This window comes from Pyxicephalus adspersus, chromosome 5 (genome assembly GCF_032062135.1).
Source record: "Pyxicephalus adspersus chromosome 5, UCB_Pads_2.0, whole genome shotgun sequence".
NCBI lineage: Eukaryota > Metazoa > Chordata > Amphibia > Anura > Pyxicephalidae > Pyxicephalus > Pyxicephalus adspersus.
The window spans coordinates 44,570,705-44,593,224 of NC_092862.1; the positions used below are offsets into that span (position 1 = coordinate 44,570,705).

Consider the following 22,520-nt stretch of genomic DNA (forward strand, 5'->3'; position numbering starts at 1 on the left):
CAGCATGATGTTGCTCCATTAAATAGTCTTACCTAGGATGTCAGGATTATTAAATGACAGTATGGATTATAAAGAATTTATTGTTGAAGTCAGTACAAAATCAACCAATATGGCGTATGATTCTTGACAGAAGCAAGGCTCTGTTTCATATGTAAAACCAGTGTATAAGCTGAACTGAACCTGCTTACATTTTACTTTTCTTGGATGCCTCTCCCCTTCTCATTAACATGCAAATAAATAAAACTGGTTTTCAATCATTTGCTTTATTAGACCCAGTTATTCAATCATTAAACCCAATTAATAAATCATTACTAGGGCAGGTCTGTAAACAGGACGCAAAAGCTTTTGCCTTTGTGATAGTGAGCTTCCAACTGAAGAGGCCTTCAATCAATCATGTGACAGCGAAAATCCAAGTCCCAAAATGTCAAACTAGCACAATGTTGGTCATTCTAATGAATACTGGTTAACCCTTTCTTTACTATTGCTGAGCCTCTATATGATGAGAATCACCCTGGTCTATTTTCATGCAACAAAACTCAAGAATTCTGCTGCACAAAATGTTTTCAAGTAGAAATTCTATACCAGAAATCCTATGGAAAGAGTTCACAGCTATGCACTGCAGTAAATTGGACCCATTTTTTTTATAACAATGCAACAACATTACAGCATATGGAAGGGCATTTCAATACAGGTGCATTGGGAGAGGTGTTTTGAAGTGTCATTAGGAATGACAATATGTATTGAGCATTGTACCACAAAACAAGTGTGAACGTGGCCTAAATTTATACCAAATTATCGTCCAAATGGCAGACTGGTGTGAACTGGTGATCAGGCAATACTGCCTTAATGCATTAAAGATAGACAAGGTCACTGGTGCAGGCATGGTAAATGGCAGTGTTGCCTGGATTTGAAGCGTGGTCGCATAGTACGCTATGCAATAGCAATGTTTTAGCTGGTAAGGAAGTTCACATTTGTGTATTTTAGTGAACCTGTGGCCAGATCATCATGCCTTCAGAATATGTAGTTTCTGAAGGTGGTAAAGTACCTTAAAACAATGGCCACAATTATCTTTGTATATATAAGTATTATCAAAAAGTATAATGTTTCTTCACAAAAAACAAACAAAAAAAACAAACAAACAACAACTATCTTGGTCTGCCACCAGCTTTTTACTAGCCTGTGAATGTTATGGACAGAACTCCTTGTTTAAATAAAACTGCAGATGGCCTCTGGATAACCTATGGGCAGCAAGGTGGCCAGTATCTGCATGGAGATTGTAGGTTCTACTGTGTTTGTGTGGGTTTCCTTCGGGTACTCTGGTTTGCTCCCACATTCCAAAAACATGCAGTACATTCCACATTCCAAAAACATGCAGGTTAATTGGCTTCCCCCCAAAAATTGACCTTAGACTGTATTAAAGACTTATGACTAGGGTAGGGACATTAGATTATGAACCCCTTTGAGGAACAGCTAGTGACATGAATATGGACATTAAAAAAGTGCTGCGTAATATGTCGGTATTAAATAAATACTGTGTAATAATATTAGTAGTAATAACAACTGTGTATCAAAAGCAATCACTATTCATTTTACCCCCCCCCCTTTTCTTAGTTTTACTGATCTTTTGGCTCTTTTAGCCACTTGTCCTGGTATTACATTAGCTCCACAGGAAATTCCACCTCATTACTTGGGACTGGCTTCCTATACCAAAATCTGCATGTGTATATTTGATGGCTAGAATTAAAATTTCTCCCCAGCACTTAAAGCTGCGTACACACTTCCAGTTTTTATCGTTGGAAATGAACGACGAACGACCGATTGGCCAAAAATCGTTCGTAAAAAAAGTAACCAACGACGCCGACGAACGAGGATAGTCGTTGGAAATGAACGACGGGACCGGCGGATCGGATTGGACGATGATCGTTGACCATCTATCGTGTGTACGGACGTTCAGTGATCGTCCATGGTCCGAGCATGCGCGGTGAACGAACGTTCGATCACTTCCTGTGGTGCACGTCACTTCCTGTATCGTTCAAACGATCGCATCTATCGTGTGTACAATATCTTTGAACGATCGTGTCGTTATCTGTATGTACAAGATCGGTGCCATACGATCGTTCGCAGATATCGTGCAGGATCGTTCGTCGTTCGTTTACCAACGATAAAAATTGGAAGTGTGTACGCAGCTTAAGAAAGATAATACTTACCACTCCCACTGCCTTTGCATTAGAAATCTAGGGAATCTTCAGTATTTACACTTGGAGTAGTATCCTATTTCTAGTCCTCATTGCACTCAGGGCTTCAATCTACTAGCCCTTATCTTACCTTTGTGTCCTGTAGTGATATATAGGCCAACAGGATAAACCACAAACCCAACATTTCTGAATTGTTGGAAGATTTTTCAGACATCTATTTAGTATAAGGAGGGCTGGTGACAGAAGAGTATTGAGTCTCCACTGTAAGGTATACACTTGAGCAACAAAGTCAATTTAAAAGAATGAAAACAACTTTTTGAACTAGAAGAACATGTTAAATTTTATAGGAGATTGCAGAAAATTAGGTTATTTCCTTTTTAATGATTGAGAATACACTAGACACATCTACAGCTAAATTTTTTTTTTTTTTTTAACATTGCATTTAGCAGCTGTTATGGCCTGTGGAAAAAAATCACATACATTTTCCTATGATAATTTCACTTAATTAATCCAACTCAACATTTTCTATACATTTCTTTTATTTAAAAATGAAATATCTGAATGTGAATGAAAACAGTCAATAAATGAAACAGACTTCAGCCTAAAAAGCTACCAGTTGAAGGCACTGTTAGATTTCCATACTTCTAGAGCTAAATTCACCATTTTTTTATGATCAGTTTTAAACTACCCAACAGGAGTGAAAAATGGGGCCCACATTCCCCAAACACTGAATTTACCTACAGTTAGCCCTTCAGATGAACAAGGATTTATGGAAACTACCAGAAAAAAAAAATTAATATCAACTGGAATTTCCATTGAGCTCAGTTAAAACAAACATCCAAATTAGACGCCACCATAAAACTCATGCACTGGTCATGTGGTCCCAGTGATGTGTTCATTCTAAAATGATAGTAGGGAGTATAGTTTTGGTAGTGTGGCATTATTATGTACCGAATGCCTACAGTCAACCATAATATGAAAAGCCTATGTGACTTGTAATATATAAACAAAAGTTAAACTTTCTGGATAAGGCAAAGAGCAAAGTACAGTAAGCCAGAACAATTAGTTATCTTTCATTGTTTGAACCACTCTAAAGCTGCGTACACACTTGCAATTTTTGTCGTTGGAAAGGATCTTTCACGATCCTTTCCAACGACAAGGGAGTGCACGATGCATGAACGGTGCTGTACATACAGCACCGTTCATGCTCTATGGAGAGGGGAGGGGGAGAGCGACGGAGCGGCACCCTGCTGCGCGCTCTCCCCCTTCCCTTTCATTAGGATCGGCTGTCGTCCATCGTCCGTGGATCCGGCAGGTCGGTCGTCCGGACGGTGGACGACACCGACTGTACACACGGCAGATTTTCGCCTGATAATTGGCCGATGCCGATTATCGGGCGATAAAAATCTGACGTGTGTACGTAGCTTAACACTCTAAAAATGGTTGCTCTGTAAATCACTACTTTAATAAACTAAGCTCACATTCACAGCAGTGTGCACAATGGGAGTTGTATTACCTAAAAAACAAACAAACAAAAGAATAGAAATGATGCTGCAATATGAGACCGTAAAAAACAATACAGCATATTACATTTTGTATTCATTTTCTTCTGATGCTAGATAGGCTACATTGATTTATATAGAATCACACATCAGTCAGTATTGGAGATGAATGTATTAATGATAGAAATTATAATGGGCAGTTACTTTCTTGGAACACTGCTTTATAACAAGTAGCACAAGAAAACGTGCTTAAAATGCACTCTAACATAGAGCACAGAAGATTCTCAACACTAAGTTGTGCAACTCAATGTGTTTCCTCCACAGTAGAAAAGTGCAATCAATTAAAATGTTATGGATTTATAGCAAAGCTGTCACTGAAGAAATAAGATCCAAATATTCTAGCTTTAGAGAATGTACTGGTGGAATGAAACTGCTTGTAGTGTTAATCCGTGTGTGTCATGGCATGTGCCAGTTGAGGTTAATAAAAATTTGTTTCACACAGTTTATCCATCCAGGTTCAAGACAGTCTCTTGAGTTTTTCCAGTTAAGCCGGGTTCTTTTTTGTAAGAAATATGTTGGCACATATGTTTTTTAACACAGTGAATGTTAACACCTGACATGGCACCTTTATGAAATGTCCTTCACAAAACATGTTAGAATTAAAGGTAAAGAGATGATAAAGTCCACTTGTGAGTATAAAGTAAAAATATTCTTGGAGGAATAACGTGCTGGGTGTTTTACCTTTGTGGTCAACACATCATGTTTCCTCTCAATAGTTATTTGAAATAGAGTTTTCATTAAAAAAAATGTTATTCAAATAAAAACATTGGTGTTAAGTATACATGGCACCTTCCCAAAGTGTAGACAGCCATTTTGTGAACTGAGGCAATAGCCATTTTCCAGGTTCCCAATCGAAGATTTTGCCAGTAAAGCTCCCCAACAGTTCCTCCTATTTAGGTTAAAGTAGCCAAAGATTGGCACACTACCTGCTGCTCACATTGGTGTGATGTATGCATGGTTCACTTTGCCAATCTATTAGGTAAGTGATTTATGCTATAAAGTTACTATCACCACTGCAAGAAATGTCCACAATAGAAATTTATAAAACAGGAGTAAGAAGTGTTCAGAGGAACAGTATAATGGGACAGAGTGTCACATACACGGGATATGCAGCGCATCTTCTGCCTTCTAAGCCGAGTACTGTGTCAGTTCAAAATATGACTGTCTCCAACATGTGTAGGTAATGGTGCATTCATTTGTATACATGTCCAGTAGCAGCTGTGGCTCCGTGAGCTCCTCCACTGTCCTAGAAGAAGATATGAAGCCTGTGCTAGGAGCTTTGGACCAAACGTCTGTAATGGGGCATAACTTCATGCTCTGGCAGGTGAAGAGCAAACTCCAAGGCAACCAGGACAGGGAATTCAAATGCCATCAATTCACGTCTGTTCAAACGAAACTTCTCTTCCAGTTTCTAGGAAAAAGAAAATCAGACAGTGGTTATTGTATATTAAAGACATGTAATGATATATAAAAGAAACAAAAGACAAAAAGGTAGAATGAGGGTATTAGGGTGGGGGCCAGAACCATAATCCTGAAAAAACAACCATATTTGACCCTAAATTGTAAAGTTGCAAAAACCACCTCTGCTAAATTTGTTAATAAATATAGCATGATGCCCCATTCTGATCTATGTTCCCAATATGTACAAAGGACTGGAAAAATAAAATTATTTAGCAAGTGGTTATAACAAGTCCGAGCATTCACACATCTATGTAATGGTAATGAAAGGGTTAACACATATTACAAGTGCGCATAAAGCATGACAGAGGCGCCTCCAGTCAGTATTTGTATGCATTCAGCAATTGGTAGCATACGCTAAACTGACATGATTTTGTTGCTCAGGCATACATTTTGTTACATAAGAGTTGAGGTAGGGTTCTAAGGCCTGTGTAAAACTTTGGCGTTGAGGTTACATAATGCTTGTTTTGTTACTTCCAGTGGGAGTGTTAAGAAAATGCAAACATAAACCATCCTTTTCTATACCTGCAGAATAATAATAAATAATAATAAATCATAAGCAACTGGTAATAAGGTGGTGCCTTTCCTTCATTGGTGCAAGCTTAGTGTAGTTTCAGTGCTTGGTGGAAAAAGCAAAATTGCAGGCCATACTAGTATAAGTTAACTTGAGTAGGTTCTTACAGAAAACTCTACCTGCTGGGGAAATCATATACTGTCTGTAACTGTTTGCAACCCGTATTTAATGTAAAGAGCTGCGTAATATGTCGGTGCTATATAAATCCTGTTTAATAATAATAAAAAAATACTGCATGTTGATTTTTGATGGTGCTTGACACGCATGACCTAATTGCTAAATGGTCCAGAAGTTTACACCTTAGAAATTGTATTTGGCAAAAGTGCATGTTTTTGGCCAGTTGTTGGCTTATTTCAGGGGGAAAAACAATAGCAATTGTCTAAGAAAAAAACATTCCAGCCTTGCTCAATCCCAACAGGCTTGGCCGAGGAATGATGGGTAGGGCATGCAAACAATCATTTACCCAATATACATTATGTAGATATTGAAAGTTCTGTATTTACACTGGAGTTCTTTAAAGTGTAACTACAACCAAACTGTTGGGAAAGATGGGAACCTCCGTATGACTTGAAGCCTAAATCCACATATATTGTAGCCAAACACATAACAGGAAATAAATGTAATCCCACCCCAACCTTTTTTACTGTAATTGATGTTCCCACTGGAATATTTTCCCTATGTTCCAATGACCGCTGTAAAATTATGAATTCCTTCTCACTTTCTTAGGGTAAATCATCATTAATAATGATCACCCATTATATACACCCATTATACACAAGAGCTTCTATCTTTTCCCTACCATATTTTTTGCAAATATATTTATGAATTATTTTTACTTTTTTGCAATTTAAAAAATCATTTTCTACACATATCATTAAATATATACATCTTCCTGATATCAAAGGAAAAATAAAATAAATATTTAGAATATATACCTGCCTTCCTGTGTAGAATGTATTTATTTGCTTTTGCACAAACTGGCTTTATCTAGGTCATTGTATTTATGTGGCTTTGCAGCAATAAGATTCTTGTACTTACATCAATGAGGTGTTTGACTTCATGTTTTCTGAGATCGCTCCCAATTTTGGCTGCTAATAGGATGCAGGCTCCAGCACAAAGTTTTCTGTTTTGTTTGTTCAACTTCCCCTTCAATGCCAGCTTCTCAAAATATACAAATGCCATGGCCACAGTAGGCTCTTCATAGCCGCAATCCTCCTGTGCCAGCTTACGAATATCCCGCTTCAGGCTACAAACACAACAGATAAGCATATTGCTCAGTGAACTGCTGATATGTCATTGTTAATGAATTTGCAGTGATTGAAATTACTGATCTATTTAGGGGACCAACTAAAGAAAACTCATCCAAGGGTTATTCAAGCAGTATAAGATTATTTACAGATTTTTGACTGGTGATTCTGACTCACCTATCTGAAAAAGATTGCAAACTACATGCACACATGATCTGAAAATGATGCCTCTGGACATCCAATACCTGAATCACAAAATTTTAATATAAAAAGAAAATATAATAATCCAACTTTAAATGACCATGTCCGTATTGTATATGGCCTTTCTATGGTCCCTTCTATTAAAGTCTGCAGCAACCAAGGCCAACAGCAACCGTTAAAGTAAGGTTATCATTATCATTGGTTTCATTATTCAACCATCCAAAGATTAGTTTTAGCCCAAACAAGCCTGATTTTTCATACCAAATCCTATCTGCACAGAAAGGCTAGGTATACTGTACAGTAATGAGGGCCCTACCCGAGTTGATTGTTGCAGACTAGGTAATTGATCAATATATCCCTTGTATTATTGTTTACTTGCCATAATCACCAAACACCCATTGACCATCCAAAACACATGCCACTCCACTCTGCCCATTCAGACAGGTTTATGTCAATCAGTGCAGTACAATACTAGCAACCAGCAGCCAAAAGAAACTTTACCTGCCATTTTTTATAAAAAAAACAGTTGTGTTATTGTAGACAGCATGCACTCCCATTGGCTTCTGGTTCCTGAGGATCGGTCCCTGCTGATATACATTAAGCTGTCAGAGAAGGAAGGTCACTTTGGCTACCTACACACGTGCAATAATTGTCGTTGGAAAGGAACTTTCACAATCCTTTCCAACAACAAGCGACTGCACGACGCATGATCAAGTGTTGTACGTACAGCACTGTTCTACTCTATGCAGAGGGAAGGGGGAGAACGATGGAGCGGGACCCGGCTGCGCTTCCTCTCCCTTCACTTGCATTACGATTGTTCGTCGTCCATCGTCCATGGATCCACCAGGACGGTCGTTTAGATGATGGATGACGAGCACTGTACACACGCCAGATTCTCGTCCAATATCGGTCCTGAGCCAATTAACGGACGAGAACCATTGCACATGTGTACGTAGCCTTTGTGAAGATATTTGTTCTTTTAAACCGGTAAGTTGCGCATACTTAGATATAGAAAACAAACCGCTTTATACATCCCCTTTTATTAATTTTATCTGTAGCTTCCTACCATCATAAATAAATGTATGATAAAACACAAAATGTCACCTACTGTATATGTATGAGAACAATGTAATGTATAACAATGTTACAGGGTAAAGCGGATTTAAGAGCAAATTGACAAAGTGGTAGCAGGTGCTTGTAATGGAAATATTACACTGAAAAATTGTACTAGGACAAAGCCTGCAGTGTGCCTAATGCAGGATTGATACAAAACTCATTCCATGTTGCATTAATTTTTAAATTGTGTTTATTAGAAAAATATCTGTAGGGAAAAATTTCACTAAAATATTTACAAGAGCCTTTTGGGTCCTCAAGCTGCTAAACTTCAAAAAGGCAGAGTTTGCAAAACTTTACTCAAGGATAAAGATTTTTCTTTTCAGCCATATGACTAATTCTCAAATCTTGTATTTGAAAATATATATTTTTTTATCTCTGCATTTTCCTTTTGTGAATTGGACCTAATGTGCAATTGGATTCCTTTTTAAATAAAACTGTGACATACCTTCTTATTTTGCTAAGAGTAAGCTTGATATGAGGAAACTTCTCTTTAAAGGTCTCATTCATATCTCTCTTGAGGTCAGATGGTTTCACATATTCTATTACCGTGGTCTGGAAGATAAAGGATATTTCAATACAGCTTAAGTTAATTAAGGCATTCCTAATAAAAAACACAGACTAAAGATAGATGATCATGGTTTGATCTACCTTTCCTAAACTAGAATAAAGAATGGATTCCTATATCCTCGAGCAATAGCAGACCTCCACAGACATTCACAACAGACCTATTTTAGCTGACTTTCTTCTGGAATAAAAAGGTGGAGGCTGTCATTGTTTTAAAAAATGCTGTTTTTCGGATTTGTCTGGTTGTAACAGACCAGGAACATACCTAGAAGCATATTACTACAAAAAATCCCCATCTCTAAGCTTGCTCCATGCCAGTGATTTGTAGCCAAAGCATCAAACCGACAACTAGCATTTTCAGGAGAAGTATGCAAAAGCAGCCACCAGATTTATCTAACAAACGGTTTATTATAATATGGAAATCAGAAGAGAGTTCTGACTTTATCCTGATTTTGAGAATCTCATTCTTGTTTTAGGGCAGGGTCTCAAAGAACTGCAAAAACAGGGAACTAGCATTTTCTAAACGAAAATGTTAATGGCAGCTTCCAGGCTTTCTATTTCACTGCAGGTTTCCTGTAAAGAGACACCGTCACAGCTGGAACAATTTGAATATTTTTCCCTAAACTATAAACTAGGGAGGAATATTAAATGTGCAGACATACTGTCCCATAAAATCATTGGTAAGTTTACCTGATTCTGACTCTGCAGAAAGGAAACAGATGGGCATTAATAAAAAGGAAAGCCTGCACAATTTTACTTATACAAGAGTGTAACTGGTTATCTCTAGCTGTAGTTACATTGCTTTAATAAAAATATGTATGACTGTCATTTGGTAGCATTCATCTCAAGTCAAGAAGCAGCAAAGCCTTGGGGCTGTTTCAAACACTGAAGTCACTAGATTGAGTTTAATATTATGAAATGTCCTACAATGCCTTGTATAACAAAAGCCTTAATTTCCTAAATAGAATCATAGCAATGTCTAATTCACACAGATGATCCCAAGACATTAGGGTTTACCTTTTGGCCCACCTGATGCTTCCAAGCAACTGTATGTCACTTTTACATTAACAAATGGCTACTTCTCATATTATTGAACACTTTTCACAGTTTCCATAGCAAAACTTCAGAAACGTATTAATCAAATTCTTGTAACAGCAAACAGAGCAGATAAGGGACAAGACTTACCATGTAAGAAGGGAATGTTAGAACTCGTTTGTGTTTGCCACATGGCCACTGAGGATCATCAAGGAGATTTGGATCATACTCGATAAAGTCTCCTATTTCACTACCTTTATATGGAAAACAATAAAAGTATTCTGTTAGTCAATGAAGTGTTTAAAAAAGCATCTCTCATTCTTAATAAATATTATTTGACACTCAAATTCATACCAGGCATTTTCTATTAAAAAGTGTTAAAATAAAATTCTTTTACTGGGGTCAACAACCAGCAACAGATTTTTTTTTATACCTAGAATGCCATGAATGTCCAAATGAAATCAGTCATTAGCTTCCACTAGTCAGGTGACACGAAAACTGTTCAATTCAGTTTGGTTTGCCTTGGGTAATGCACTTTGCACCAGGAGATTGAATATAGCCTGCAGTGCATCACTATGGTATGAGGATACCTTACATATACATGCATGGGCACTGAAACAGTATCCCCCATCTCATTACGGTAAAACACTACAGTTGTGTAAGCAACATCTGTAAAATGATCACCTGTATCGATGCTCCCCTGTACACTGTTGGCTCTTCCCAGGGTCAGGTTGCGGTGACTTGCATTACGAAACTGAGAAAAGGAGCAAGTGGAGTCTATTGTATTCCTGCGAGCTCCAAAGGCATTTGTGGGGTACAAAAACTGTGTATATGATACAGTCTGTGGGAAAGAGAAGATTATCAGTAGACATTAAACATTTAAGAACAGCTGTGGTCATTCATTCCACTAGCTTTAATATATAAAATATATTAAAGAGTGAACAGCTAATCAATGTATTAGGCAATAGGGGTGATTTAATATAAATCAACTTGCATTATTCTACTAATTTTAACATTCTTAACTCAGATGGACAGGTATTGGGTTCTCACAACTCAAAGCCTTCTGTGAATAATATAGAATCGAAAATTAATTAACTACATTAATTTAGATCTCCCCTCTTTCAGAGTTTGAATATTTGTCCCTGGCTTTTAAATCTGATTATCTGTACCCTCAATTTTTTTCTCCATGCTAGATAAAGTTGCTTTTGGTTCATGTTCTTAAGCCCTTTTAGGTACATTTTAATAGGCAGCATTTAAAATGCCCAAAAAATAATATTCATATGTCAACTAGACATCCTTTCACATACTTCCTATTGTCATATAACACGGTTAATGGATGCATGTTGATTGCTGTTTTAGGATCATATTAGTAACTATTAAGACTGCAAACCATACAAGAACTGATTTTTTTTTTTCTTACTAGTATGTAATATTTTCTTATAGAAGTATTATGGTAGTTATAAAGTTGGTGGGAAAACATATTACACAGCTGTAAGTTGAGGCCTAACCACTATCTAATGTTCTTACAAACAGTGCTTACATTCTCACCTTCCCATCAGCACCAAGTTCAACGCCTTCAAGGCCAAGTAGCATTTCCCGTGTATTCATGCCACCGGAGGAATGGCGCTGCCTTGTTCCTTCCAGTTTTGTGTCCCTGTGTGTTACACAAGACAAGAACATAAAGTAACTAGTTTTAAGTGTCTATTCACCATGCAACAGCCAAAAAATCCAATGAAGTTCCCATGCTTGGGGTGTACTATAGGGAGTTGAAGGCAATCAGCGTTAATTAAAGTTATCCTTTCACACCAATTAAAGTCATAAAGAGCTGCAGAAAATGATGGTAAACCATAAACAAAGATAATCTGAGTTGGTCAGGCAGCTTAAAACTCCACTGAGATAGTCATACCTGTGACAATTTCCTTTTTTTATTAAATCTATAAACACATTTTTTATTTTAAAATGTATGTAAAAGCAAACTATTTTTTAGATTTGGATGAAGTGTTCATGGGTTAAAACCCTGTCAAGTTTTTATTATCTGTGTCCCAGCTTAGGGGATGTACCCCTTTTTTTTGTCCTGGTGACCATCAAATGACAAATGTTAGAGATGTCACCGGAAAAAGAGTTCAGGAGAAATCATCCAATGAGGACACATGTTCTGGTGACTGTAGACTGAACTGTCTAGGATGGGTATACTCTTCACTTTGAATAGATTTTTTTTGGTTGTCTTCACTTTATGACTCTAGGGATATGTATGAACAGGGCACAGAAAGCAAAAAATAATTTACTAGGAGTTTACCCTACTTTATCCAAAACTTTAAAGAATATTGATTATACATACTACATTTTTATGTGACTGGTGTTTTTACAAGCTCATACTGATATTTTTGTTGTTGGTTTGCATACAGAGGGAGCTTTTAGGAAGAGGTATTTATGAAAAGTTTTACAGAGCAGAACACCTTTGTGACTAGACTTATGGAAGAAGACTTTTTGTCTGACTTGAATGCTTCATACTGATTATGGTGTATGCAAGTGCCTAGTCTCTGGACTGGAACCAGAAGATACCACCTGAGACATAGAATGGCTCAAAACTTATAGGCAATTTGCTTTGTGGCTGAGATCCCTTGTGAAAATGCCACCTACCATTTTTTTTAGCAATTTATCAGGTGTTTTGGATGTTACATTATTTAAAAATGGTATTTGTTACTTAAATAACTGTTAAAGAATGGAAAAGAACCAGAGGAATTAGGTATTGTTGTGATGCTGTTAATGATAAACATCCTTGGAATTAACCAGTTAAAGTTATCCTTTCACACCAATGAAAGTGAATTGATAACGTGTAGAACAAGACACTAATTTAGCTTACGTTTTAGTATATAGGGACAGCTAAGTGCAAATAGGTGTCAGTACAGCATGAACAGGACAGCACATGCGATGATAACTGGGCTCTGGGATCATGAATGTATGGGGATTCGCAAAAATATTCCCTGCCATTAATATTGCTGTTATGGGGTATCTGATGTGCAAACACTGCCTTTGAATGAAAACAGACTCCATGAATTCATATGACCTTGAATATGCTTTGCTAGATTGTAATACTTTCATGTTTAGGAACGTAAGCCTGCAAAATTGTCTGTGATTGCATTGTTAGCAATATGCAAGAAAAATATTATTTGCTCACATTTTCAGACAGCCAGGAAAAATCTGAAGCACAGCAGGCTTGGCAGACACTCGCTGTTAAAGTTAAAACATCCGGCAAACAGTTATGAATAATTTAAGAAGTAATATTAAATATTTAGCAAACTGAACAAAACTGATCATTTTGCTACAGCTTACAGCTACAGCTAAAAAGAACAAGACTGGATATCACAAAAAAAAACACAATATGTTAAAAACGTCTTGGCAGCTTGTCTCCAATCATTACATATCTATAAAAAAAAGTGAGATATGTGGCAGCCACTGGACATTGATGCACAGCAATAAAAGAAGGTCAGATGTTCCAGCCATTGTCTGGAGTTCTTATGCTGAATAAGCATACAATATGTGGTCTTCAATTGGCTTCCTCTAGCCACCATAATAACTGGACTCTTGAAATTAAAGAAGGTAGTAAACACCAGGTGGGAGGCTGCAGGACACAATAAGCAGAATATATTTAGCTCCCTATATGAATGTAACAGGTCTTCCACCATGGACATTTATAAAAAGGATTGCAGAAGACATATAAGCATAACTGAAAAGTCATAGGATATTTATCGTACAGCTACTGCATGGCTGTTGAGTCAGACTCACTTCTGAGGGCAGCAATGCTGGGGACATCAGGGTTAGGAATTGAGGTGGAGTAGAGGCTGCAGATGTTGAACTGAGAAAGCCTTTATCACTTGAAGTATTAGTGGATGCCAAAAACAGTAGAGCGGCATGCATAACCAAATGATCATTTTGGCTAGACCGAGAGAACATATGTAAATGGTCATTTCCCATTTTCACAGGATAGGTTAAACATGCTACATATGCATGTATGGTAGTAATAAGTTCCTTTCTTGAATTGTGACCATCCAAGATGGGATTTTCTATTGCGCAATAAACATTGTTTTGGCAAAATGAAGGCCAAAGTCCAATGGTTTAATACTCAGCAGAAATAAATATACCGTATGTAAACTATTTTAACCGTTAGGCAATCTGTAATTATCGCTCAGCCAGTGTTATCATACTGGGTCTATGCCAGACAGCACAGCCAGAACCCTTGCATACTACACCATAATAAAGCAATTAATTCTGATTAAGAGCTCCTCCATCAAGAAAATGGACATGAAAAGGGTCAATAATGACTCTTCTTTTCTCCATGCCCTGACAATAGCTCTCAATAGCTCAGAATGCTGCGATTTCTTCCCCTAGTGATGCTACCCAGGGGTTTGCTAGAAACTAATCTTAATACATATTTGAGTATATACAGTCTATGTTTGAACACAATTATCGTTTTTTAAAGAAACCAGCTACATTTTTAGCATCCCACGGATGTTGGGAATGAACAGGGACTATGCACTGCACATGCTGGGAGCCAAATTAAAATGTTTATAAGCATACTAGACTTTGCATGTCACCCCCAATGCACTCCTAGTCATTTTATATTGTGGAATCCCACCAAACTAAGGTGCTGAGAAAAAAAAAATATGGAGGCTGTTGTTGATGATACCCTTAAATAGTTTCCTGGCTCAGTTATAATACATTGGAAGTCATTGATTTGCAACAAGTGGACAGAATTCCTCATCTGCATGCTAGTTCCAGTGATTTAAAGCACTGAAGTTATAAAATCAGCATGACAGTGGCGCAGTTAGCATGTTTACATAGAGCAGTTAGCATGTTTGCGATGTAAGAAAACACCGTCATCATCAAATAGCGTTTGCTGTTCGGTTTGAATTTCAGGCCAATCCATGTGTAAGGGAGTGAGGTGACTGCAGATAAAGACCTTGGCAAAAATAATTTTCAAAATCCACAAACCAATGTATTTCTTTATACTGTAATATTACTAAGGACACTGGACAGGTCTAGCAGAAACAGGTTGCTTTATAAATGTGTTTGGCTGCTCCAGGTCCACAGGATCCTTGCTTGGGGACAGATTTATTTTAGAGGATTCAATTGCTATTTTGAAGCTGTCAGGTTGGAAGCGTACTCCCTCTGAAAGGGCCAACAAAATTTGCAATCTTTTCCTTACATAGGATGTGAATATCTTCTGGTTGTCATGGGAACTTTACATTGTAAAGGCTGCGCCTGCGCTCTGATGGTCTGTGAGTCAGAAGCAGTTTGTTTATCGAGGAAAATTGACAGCTTATTGAGACAGATATCTTTTTTTTCTGCAACCCACATAAAGCTGCTAAAAATAAATGCTAGTGCAAAATCACAGCAGGTAAGACTCGGACAGATCTGGAGGAAATTGCACTCACACTTGCTTTCACTTCCGTAGTTTAATTTAGCTTTATCTTGGTTGAATCTAAAATTGAATGTCTTTACATTGTTTTTCTGGTCTTTCCCCCAATCAATATGCTGGTTACATGTTCAAATAAAAACGTTCCTTTTTCATCACATCGCCTATTTCCGACCCATCAGGATGTGATGTCATACCTGGGGTTCTGAACTTCTCTATGCAATACAAGCAGATCCAGTTTGATGGGAGGGGACAGCAGGGTGCTGAACATAACTTTCTAGAACATTTCTGCTTCAGTACTTCAAAGCCTTAGCCTTGATGTAAGTAGTGGCTTTCTCTTATGCAGTTTTTATGCAAATCTGCTGGCGGGTAATGAGTAAAATATGAATTTTTCAGCAGATGGGCCGGGGGTAAAAATTCTGTGAAGGAAAGGCTGTGATGGAAAAGCTGGAGAATGCTGGAGGTCTCCCTGACAAGCAGGTAAGGTGGGCCCTTTCTGACTTACTGAAGCTTTTAGTGTTCACTGTAAGGAGCTTACTGTGTACAGTGAAATCAGTGTTAGCCATTTCAGTGCAGGTGAAGAACCAGTACATCTGTGCAAAACTGGCAGCAAAAAAAAAAAAAAACTACAAGAAAAAAAAGAAAAAATAAAGACACTGCTGAAAGGAACATTCCTGACCTACTTACCAGCACAGCCCCATGCCTGCTGGTGCTTTCTTAGTTAGCAGACAAAACAATACTCAGTGCTTACAGGTATAATGGAGTACCATGCAGCAGTACTTGTGTCCAGCTGCCAATCAATAAGCCTGAGTATGACAGAGCAAGTATTGTTACTATTTCACCAAGCATTCAACACTAGCCAATGCTAGGGATTTTAATAATACCTGTATTGGAGAAAGGAGCATTTAGGCAGCTCTGGCAAGACAAGCATAAATGTGCAGTCCCTAAATAGGCAAGGATTTGGTGTCTTGCTAAAGCAGGTTTGTGGTTTACATTTCTTATGCTTTACGGACTGATCATTTTGTTAAAGTTTCCCAACACCGCAATTTGATCCAAAAAAATGGTGGTAGGTTGTCTTGAGCCATATCTCATTTTCTACATAAAAACTTGTAGAAATTGTTGAAAATTGCACTGTGTGGCTAGCTTTAGTCTGGTAACATTAAAAAGACACAGGAAAAACTGTGTCCCTGAAGCTTTACAGGCAATGGAAAGTACTGTACTGTACTTTTATTATCATGGCTGACCCTACTGAACTGTAGACTAGTGTATCTAGATCATAGCACCTCAACCTTTTCCTATCTGTTAGATATATGCTAAGAGCATATGAAACCACACCAAGTTCCAAAACAAGCCCCTAAATTCTAATGAAGGGCTTACCTGTCATGCCATAGATAAATGAAGGATGTGGAAGCCATATTGGTAAATGTGTTACACTTCTTTTATATTCATTTTCACCAGCAACAGCAGCATAAAATGACAAATTTCAGTGGTGAGCTTCTGAAATGGCCACTGCTACCTCTGTGTGAGCTGCAATCTTCTCTACAGCCATACATGTGACTTGCTGAATCACAGCTACAGATGTACAATCAGCATGGAGCATGTGCAGTTTTTATCAGCAAGGAGCATTCTGCTAGGAGTACAGCAAAGGGACCAAGAGGCACATGAGTACATCAGTCTGCTTCTCCTTTTACTGTCCAGCAACAGGTTAGAGAACAGACAAGACAATGAGTAGAGAAAATTTGTCTATGTTGTATGACAGAGCTGTGTAAATCTAACTAAAAAGATAAAAATTGAGATAATTTGGCAAGCAAAGCAGCTCCTACATATGCATTTAAACTGTGTATTTATAGTTTGGTTGACTGGAGTTTAGCTTTAAGTTGGCTTTTTTGTGTATATGCAAATATACAGAAGCACATACATGTCTGCTTAATGATAGCAATATGTACATGGCAGTGAATGTTTAAGTACACTGCATAAATGTTTGCTAACAGACTAAAGCTTAGTATGAAAGGACAGTAATGTAGAGATTTGACAGCTACCTAAACAAACATAAAAAATGGCACCATTGTACCCTTTGGCACTGTACTGTCCATGAGAACAGAGAGGTTCTATAGACAATGCTAAGACCAGATACACTTGCACACCAAAAATAAAGCACTCTGCTCATTGCAGTTAGCCAGGCTTGCTTTGAGCTAGATGGATACTAAGTGAAATGTCTTACCGTTTGCGCAGTGTTTAAATCAATGTAGACCGCAGCATCTGTGGCCTTTTATTGGTACTGATCATTACAGTGAGGTTGCCTTTGGGACAAAAGCCTCAGACTGTCCTCACACAACTACCAGCCCCTGTGTGCACTAAACCAAAGCGTTGGAATGGATTACCACGCACCTTAAGCACATGGCAGAAAAATGGTGGAATGTCACATTAAGGATATAAACCATGGATTTTGATTCATTATACCAGTGCAAACAAGCAATGCGTGCAAACGAACAGAACCCTGCCATGGTGTTCTGCCTTCAGCAGAATATTAAACACACAACATTCTATTATGTCTACATTACATAGGTAAAACACACACTAAACGCCTGTACAGACATAACAGAACAACCTACACAATATGAACTCCAGCCATTTTTTTTATAATTTGTGTGAAAGGCTTTTGAGCCCTGTCAGGGTTTAATTGAGAAATATGTCCCTGTTAAAGAGATTTCTACTCGCTTCTGTCACCCAGCAGTAAAACAGTGGTCCTCTCCCTACCCAACAGAGATACAGCAATACAAATCTGGCAGGCCCTAAACCCTGTACATTGTATCCAGAGTTATAGTTTTAAATTGGGCTTTGATAAATATAAAAGTATAAGGCTGATTTACAGATTTTTAAAATGAAACAAAAATATGCCACAAAAATGTGTCAGAAACAAATAGCATGACAGCAATATCATGTGCTTTCACAAATATGACCACTGTTGTGTCTGCTTCTGCATAGATTTATCAGTCTTTTAGCACGTTAATATTTTTCTTTCAAATCTTTTTGCAGATTAGGAGGAAAGATACAATACTAGACATGAAATAACAATTCAGCAAACACACCGACCACACAACTATCAGGATGGCCAAAAATGACCCGATCATAGCAGGCAGTATTCCAATACTACTTGTGAAAACTAAAGGAAGATCAGACATGATGGGCTTTATTAAGGAATAGTCGGAGGTCCTGTAGAAAATTTATGTAAGCCAATGATGTGAAAAGGAAAGGGGTCACTATACATGAGCTGTATGAATAGTGTGTGCAGGCTAGGACAGGCATATGTCTATATCAAGCTACATCAAAATCTCCTAAAAAATTTATTGTGGGGACAAAGTTTACTTTATCATGTCAAGATGAAAATTATAAATGATCCCAAGAGGCATCAAAACTTTTTTTTGCAGGCAGTTTAAGGTTTTAATTTAACACATTACAGTTTTACAGAATTCGTTATAGATTTTCCATAATTAAAAATAGCCATCCAACTTACCCCTTTTTTTTATTATCAGTACATATAATTAAAACTTCTATATATATATATATATATATATATATATATATATATATATATATATATATATATATATATGTATGTATACTAAAGGTATTGTAAGACGCTATTCTAGCACTTACCCAACATGGGCACAGTCTCGATACGGCAGCACTGAAAATATGCTACAGAATGATCTTCTCCCACTTATGAGGACTATTCTGTAAGGGAAATCAAGACATTTCATTCATATCAGAATGCAATCGGTATAAAGTCTGCTGTGCATCTCTACTATCCATAGGTCACTAGACTGTTTTAAGGGTGTTCAGTAATGAATAAAGTGCTATTTAAAGAAAGTAAAAAGGTCTTGCAGTTAAAACACTAATGTTGACAGTGAAAGTTTACCTAGGAGTGGAGGCTGGTGGTCTAAACCACTTTCTTCTATGGTCTCTTAAGAACTCCAGCTAGATGACCATTCTGCAAAACATCCCATCCTATCTCTGTAAGAAGTTCTCCTATGCCAGCACCTTAACATGGAGCTCTATGTGGTAAATCTCAGCAAGGGGCTTTAAAAGCAAAACTACAAAATAAAAACCCTATCAATGTCAACTCTAGCCTACAACTTAACAATGCTATACAGAAGTGAAACTCCAAACAAACCGCTAAATAAAGTTAAAAGATATACACAATTATGGTTATAATTGTCAAAGATTGTACAATTGCTTGCACTCTTGAGCCAAGTTCAGATTGGCGGTGAGGTTGCAGTGTGGTTGCTGCAACCTCATACCCCTGAACCACTCCAGTAACTCCCACTAAAATGTGCAATTGTTGCTTCTTTAAAGCTGAACTTAACCCCATTATACTCACCTGTCCCCATTTTATCAAAGGACACTGCTATCATCTTCTTTTCGCTCTTCCTTGTTGCGATCTTTGGCCATCTCGATTGACAAAGCTGGGCTGATGTAACTCCTGTGCGTAGGAATTCATTGAGTCTCTGCAGAAACTCAGCCAAGATGTGTCAGGTATCCTAGCATGTGCAGCTAAGCGATTTTGACAGCTGGGCAGCGATCAGTTAGGCAAGAACTCCTATTGTAGAAGAGACATTGCCTGTCCCCTTCTGCAATAAAGCCCTGTCTGATCACAGATTTCTAAAGTGCAACTTTACTTCTGCATTAAGAACCAGAGCAGCAGTGTGAGCAGTCAAACAGCTTCACAGGAACCACAGTTCCAGAAGCAAGTCTGAATATAGCCTCACTGTCTTATCGTTTCCATACATTTTACACACTGTATTGCCAGTCCATAAACATAATTCCTAATTTAGTAATTGATCTTCCTGGTTCAGCAACCCATCCTTTCTAACTGGAAAATTAAGCAACATAATTACTGCTTACCCAGTGATCACAAGATGAATTAAGCAAGAAAGATGGCCCAGTAAACAGTAATGTTAAAATGTTAAAGTGCCCCCAGGATTGTACAAGTGATTTTTTCATGTATTTATGAAAGCAGTCATGGTTGTCATACAGGCTGGAACTCAATCATGTATCTGCATTGATGGGACTATGGTTTACACAATATAGAGAATGAAGTTTGAGCTCACATAGTTTTGACGATGAGTTTGATAACTTTAGTACGGTCTCACTGTACAGCAGATAAGCAGTCAGGCTTCCCTTTGACTTGGCACAGTCAACCAGGTAGCTAGAATATTCAGAAGAGGTCTGCAATTACAGCCCAATATTAAGCTTACTATAAAGTACAAAATATACCTAAACACAAGTCTATTCTTTTTTTAGAGTTATAGTATAGGTTCGGTCAGAGTAAGAACTCTTAAAACCATTGCTGTCCGGGTCTCTTTAAAGGTGATGTCTCATCACCTCCTCTTCTTGTGATAATGGTCAACAGAACAAATATAGGGATGAAACTATTCAAAAGAAACCCAGAAAACAACAAAAGCTTGGCAGAAGGTCTGACTCTTCCCATCTCAGTTCAAAGCTTACAAAATGAACTTGTAGTTTCTTGTCTTGATGAACAAAGGAAACTCTTGTTTGTAGTGTTACCTGCCACTCCTTGTGTCATGTTGCCTCATGCTCTTAATAAAATGGACCTTCTTGAAGTTCTTTGGTCTGGGTGAACCTGACAGTGTCCGACATCTGAAAAATAAGGCAATTAAAGCCCAAAGTGAGACTTTTCTTGGCATGTGTACACAAAGACAGGAAGGAAAGATTAGGAGGTATTTCCCCAACAATGTAATCGTTTCTCATGGCACAGTTTTTTCCCCTCATTTAATGCATTTGTTAAAAAAATAAATACATCACAACACATCAGCCTTTTCAATTCCATTTTCACCTAAATTAACAGCCAATGAAACACATCACAGATGGACCTCCATGGAAACTATGGCTCCGATTTAGGAGAAATGGAGCACAGAAATGCTAAGATCTGCTTTTGCTCCAGCTAGGCGTTTCATGTGAAAACTCAAATCTAATTGGTTGCTACAAGAAAGATTTAGTTTTACTTTAAAGCGGACCCAAATTCAAAAAAGGGTTTACTTTACAGAAAAGGGTAGACTTCCCCTTTTTTTTCTTGGTCACTGTGGTGATAAGGACAGAATGGAGCACATAGCCTCCCGAGATACCCAAGTCCCGCATCCTGGGAGGCTCTATCCTGGTCCTTCTGCACATGCCCTTATCTCAGGCATGCGCATAAGGAGCACTTTCTTTAATAAAAGAAAAAATTGTGGATCTCACACATGCGCAGTGAGATTAGCAATCTTTTTCCCCCCCCATCTACGTCACCTGATATCACACCTGCGCAGTGCAAGATCATGTGATGTAGGAAGAAGAACCCAGAAGAAGATGTCGGTGCCCGGTGCTCCCTCTCTGCCAAAGACAGATACTAGGACAACGCGGGACCCAAGAAACCTCCTGACAGATTTGTGCAATTAAAGGCAAGTGTTTTTTTTTTTTATTTTGAGTTTAGTTTCACTTTAAGTTTTTGGAGCATCAAACCACATTTCTTCATTGAGTAGTAAATCTGACTTTTTTTCTTTGATTGTCATAGTATCAGTATTTGCTTATTCATATTCCCAAACCAGGATCTGCTTTATTTCAATATACCTAAAAAGAAAATCTCAACCACCAATACTTTTCTTACACTTTCCCACCCCCCTCTGCCAGAGTGCTGTGTCCTACACCCTGTGTAAGCTCTGACACAGGACTTACAGAGAATATCATCTTCTTCCTGGTGACGAAGTGCCTGGTCACTGGTAGTTCAGACCCAAGCACTGCATCCTGCCAGAAGGTTGTATGATCCTCTAAACCCAGGATTTTGGGGTTTTACCGGAGCAGCAGGAAAGTGCATGGAAATCAAGTATTGACAGGTGGGAACAATTATACATGAGCATTGAACATTGGGTAAGAAAAAAAAGTATCTCCTGGAGTTGTACTATATTATATATTTTTTTGTAAATAATTACACAGCTTTAATACTATTTTTTGTACCTGGAGTTTGTTGCCATTCTCTAAAAGTCTGATTAGCACCATTCCTGGGGAAAGTAATAGAGTAATGTTATGTCATATTACGGTGATGTTGCCAGCCACTGACAATACAGGCCGGCAAGCTTTGTGAGAAAAACTGGAGAT

The 22,520-nt window shown here is 37.9% G+C and overlaps 1 protein-coding gene across 2 annotated transcripts in view; it reads right to left on the reverse strand.

Moving 5' to 3' along the window:
- Positions 1-244: 244 nt before the first annotated feature.
- The window catches only part of CABLES1 (Cdk5 and Abl enzyme substrate 1), a 58,064-nt gene continuing 35,788 nt past the window's right edge, over positions 245-22,520 (reverse strand). For both annotated transcript variants that reach the window (XM_072411322.1, XM_072411320.1), the window contains exons 3-10: positions 20,937-21,029; positions 19,026-19,103; positions 11,501-11,606; positions 10,637-10,793; positions 10,103-10,206; positions 8,799-8,905; positions 6,828-7,035; positions 245-5,168 (exon numbers count right to left, since the gene is read on the reverse strand). In XM_072411322.1, coding sequence (XP_072267423.1) covers positions 5,028-5,168; positions 6,828-7,035; positions 8,799-8,905; positions 10,103-10,206; positions 10,637-10,793; positions 11,501-11,606; positions 19,026-19,103; positions 20,937-21,029 — 994 coding nt within the window. In that variant the 3' untranslated portion in view covers positions 245-5,027. The remainder of the gene's footprint in view (positions 5,169-6,827; positions 7,036-8,798; positions 8,906-10,102; positions 10,207-10,636; positions 10,794-11,500; positions 11,607-19,025; positions 19,104-20,936; positions 21,030-22,520) is intronic.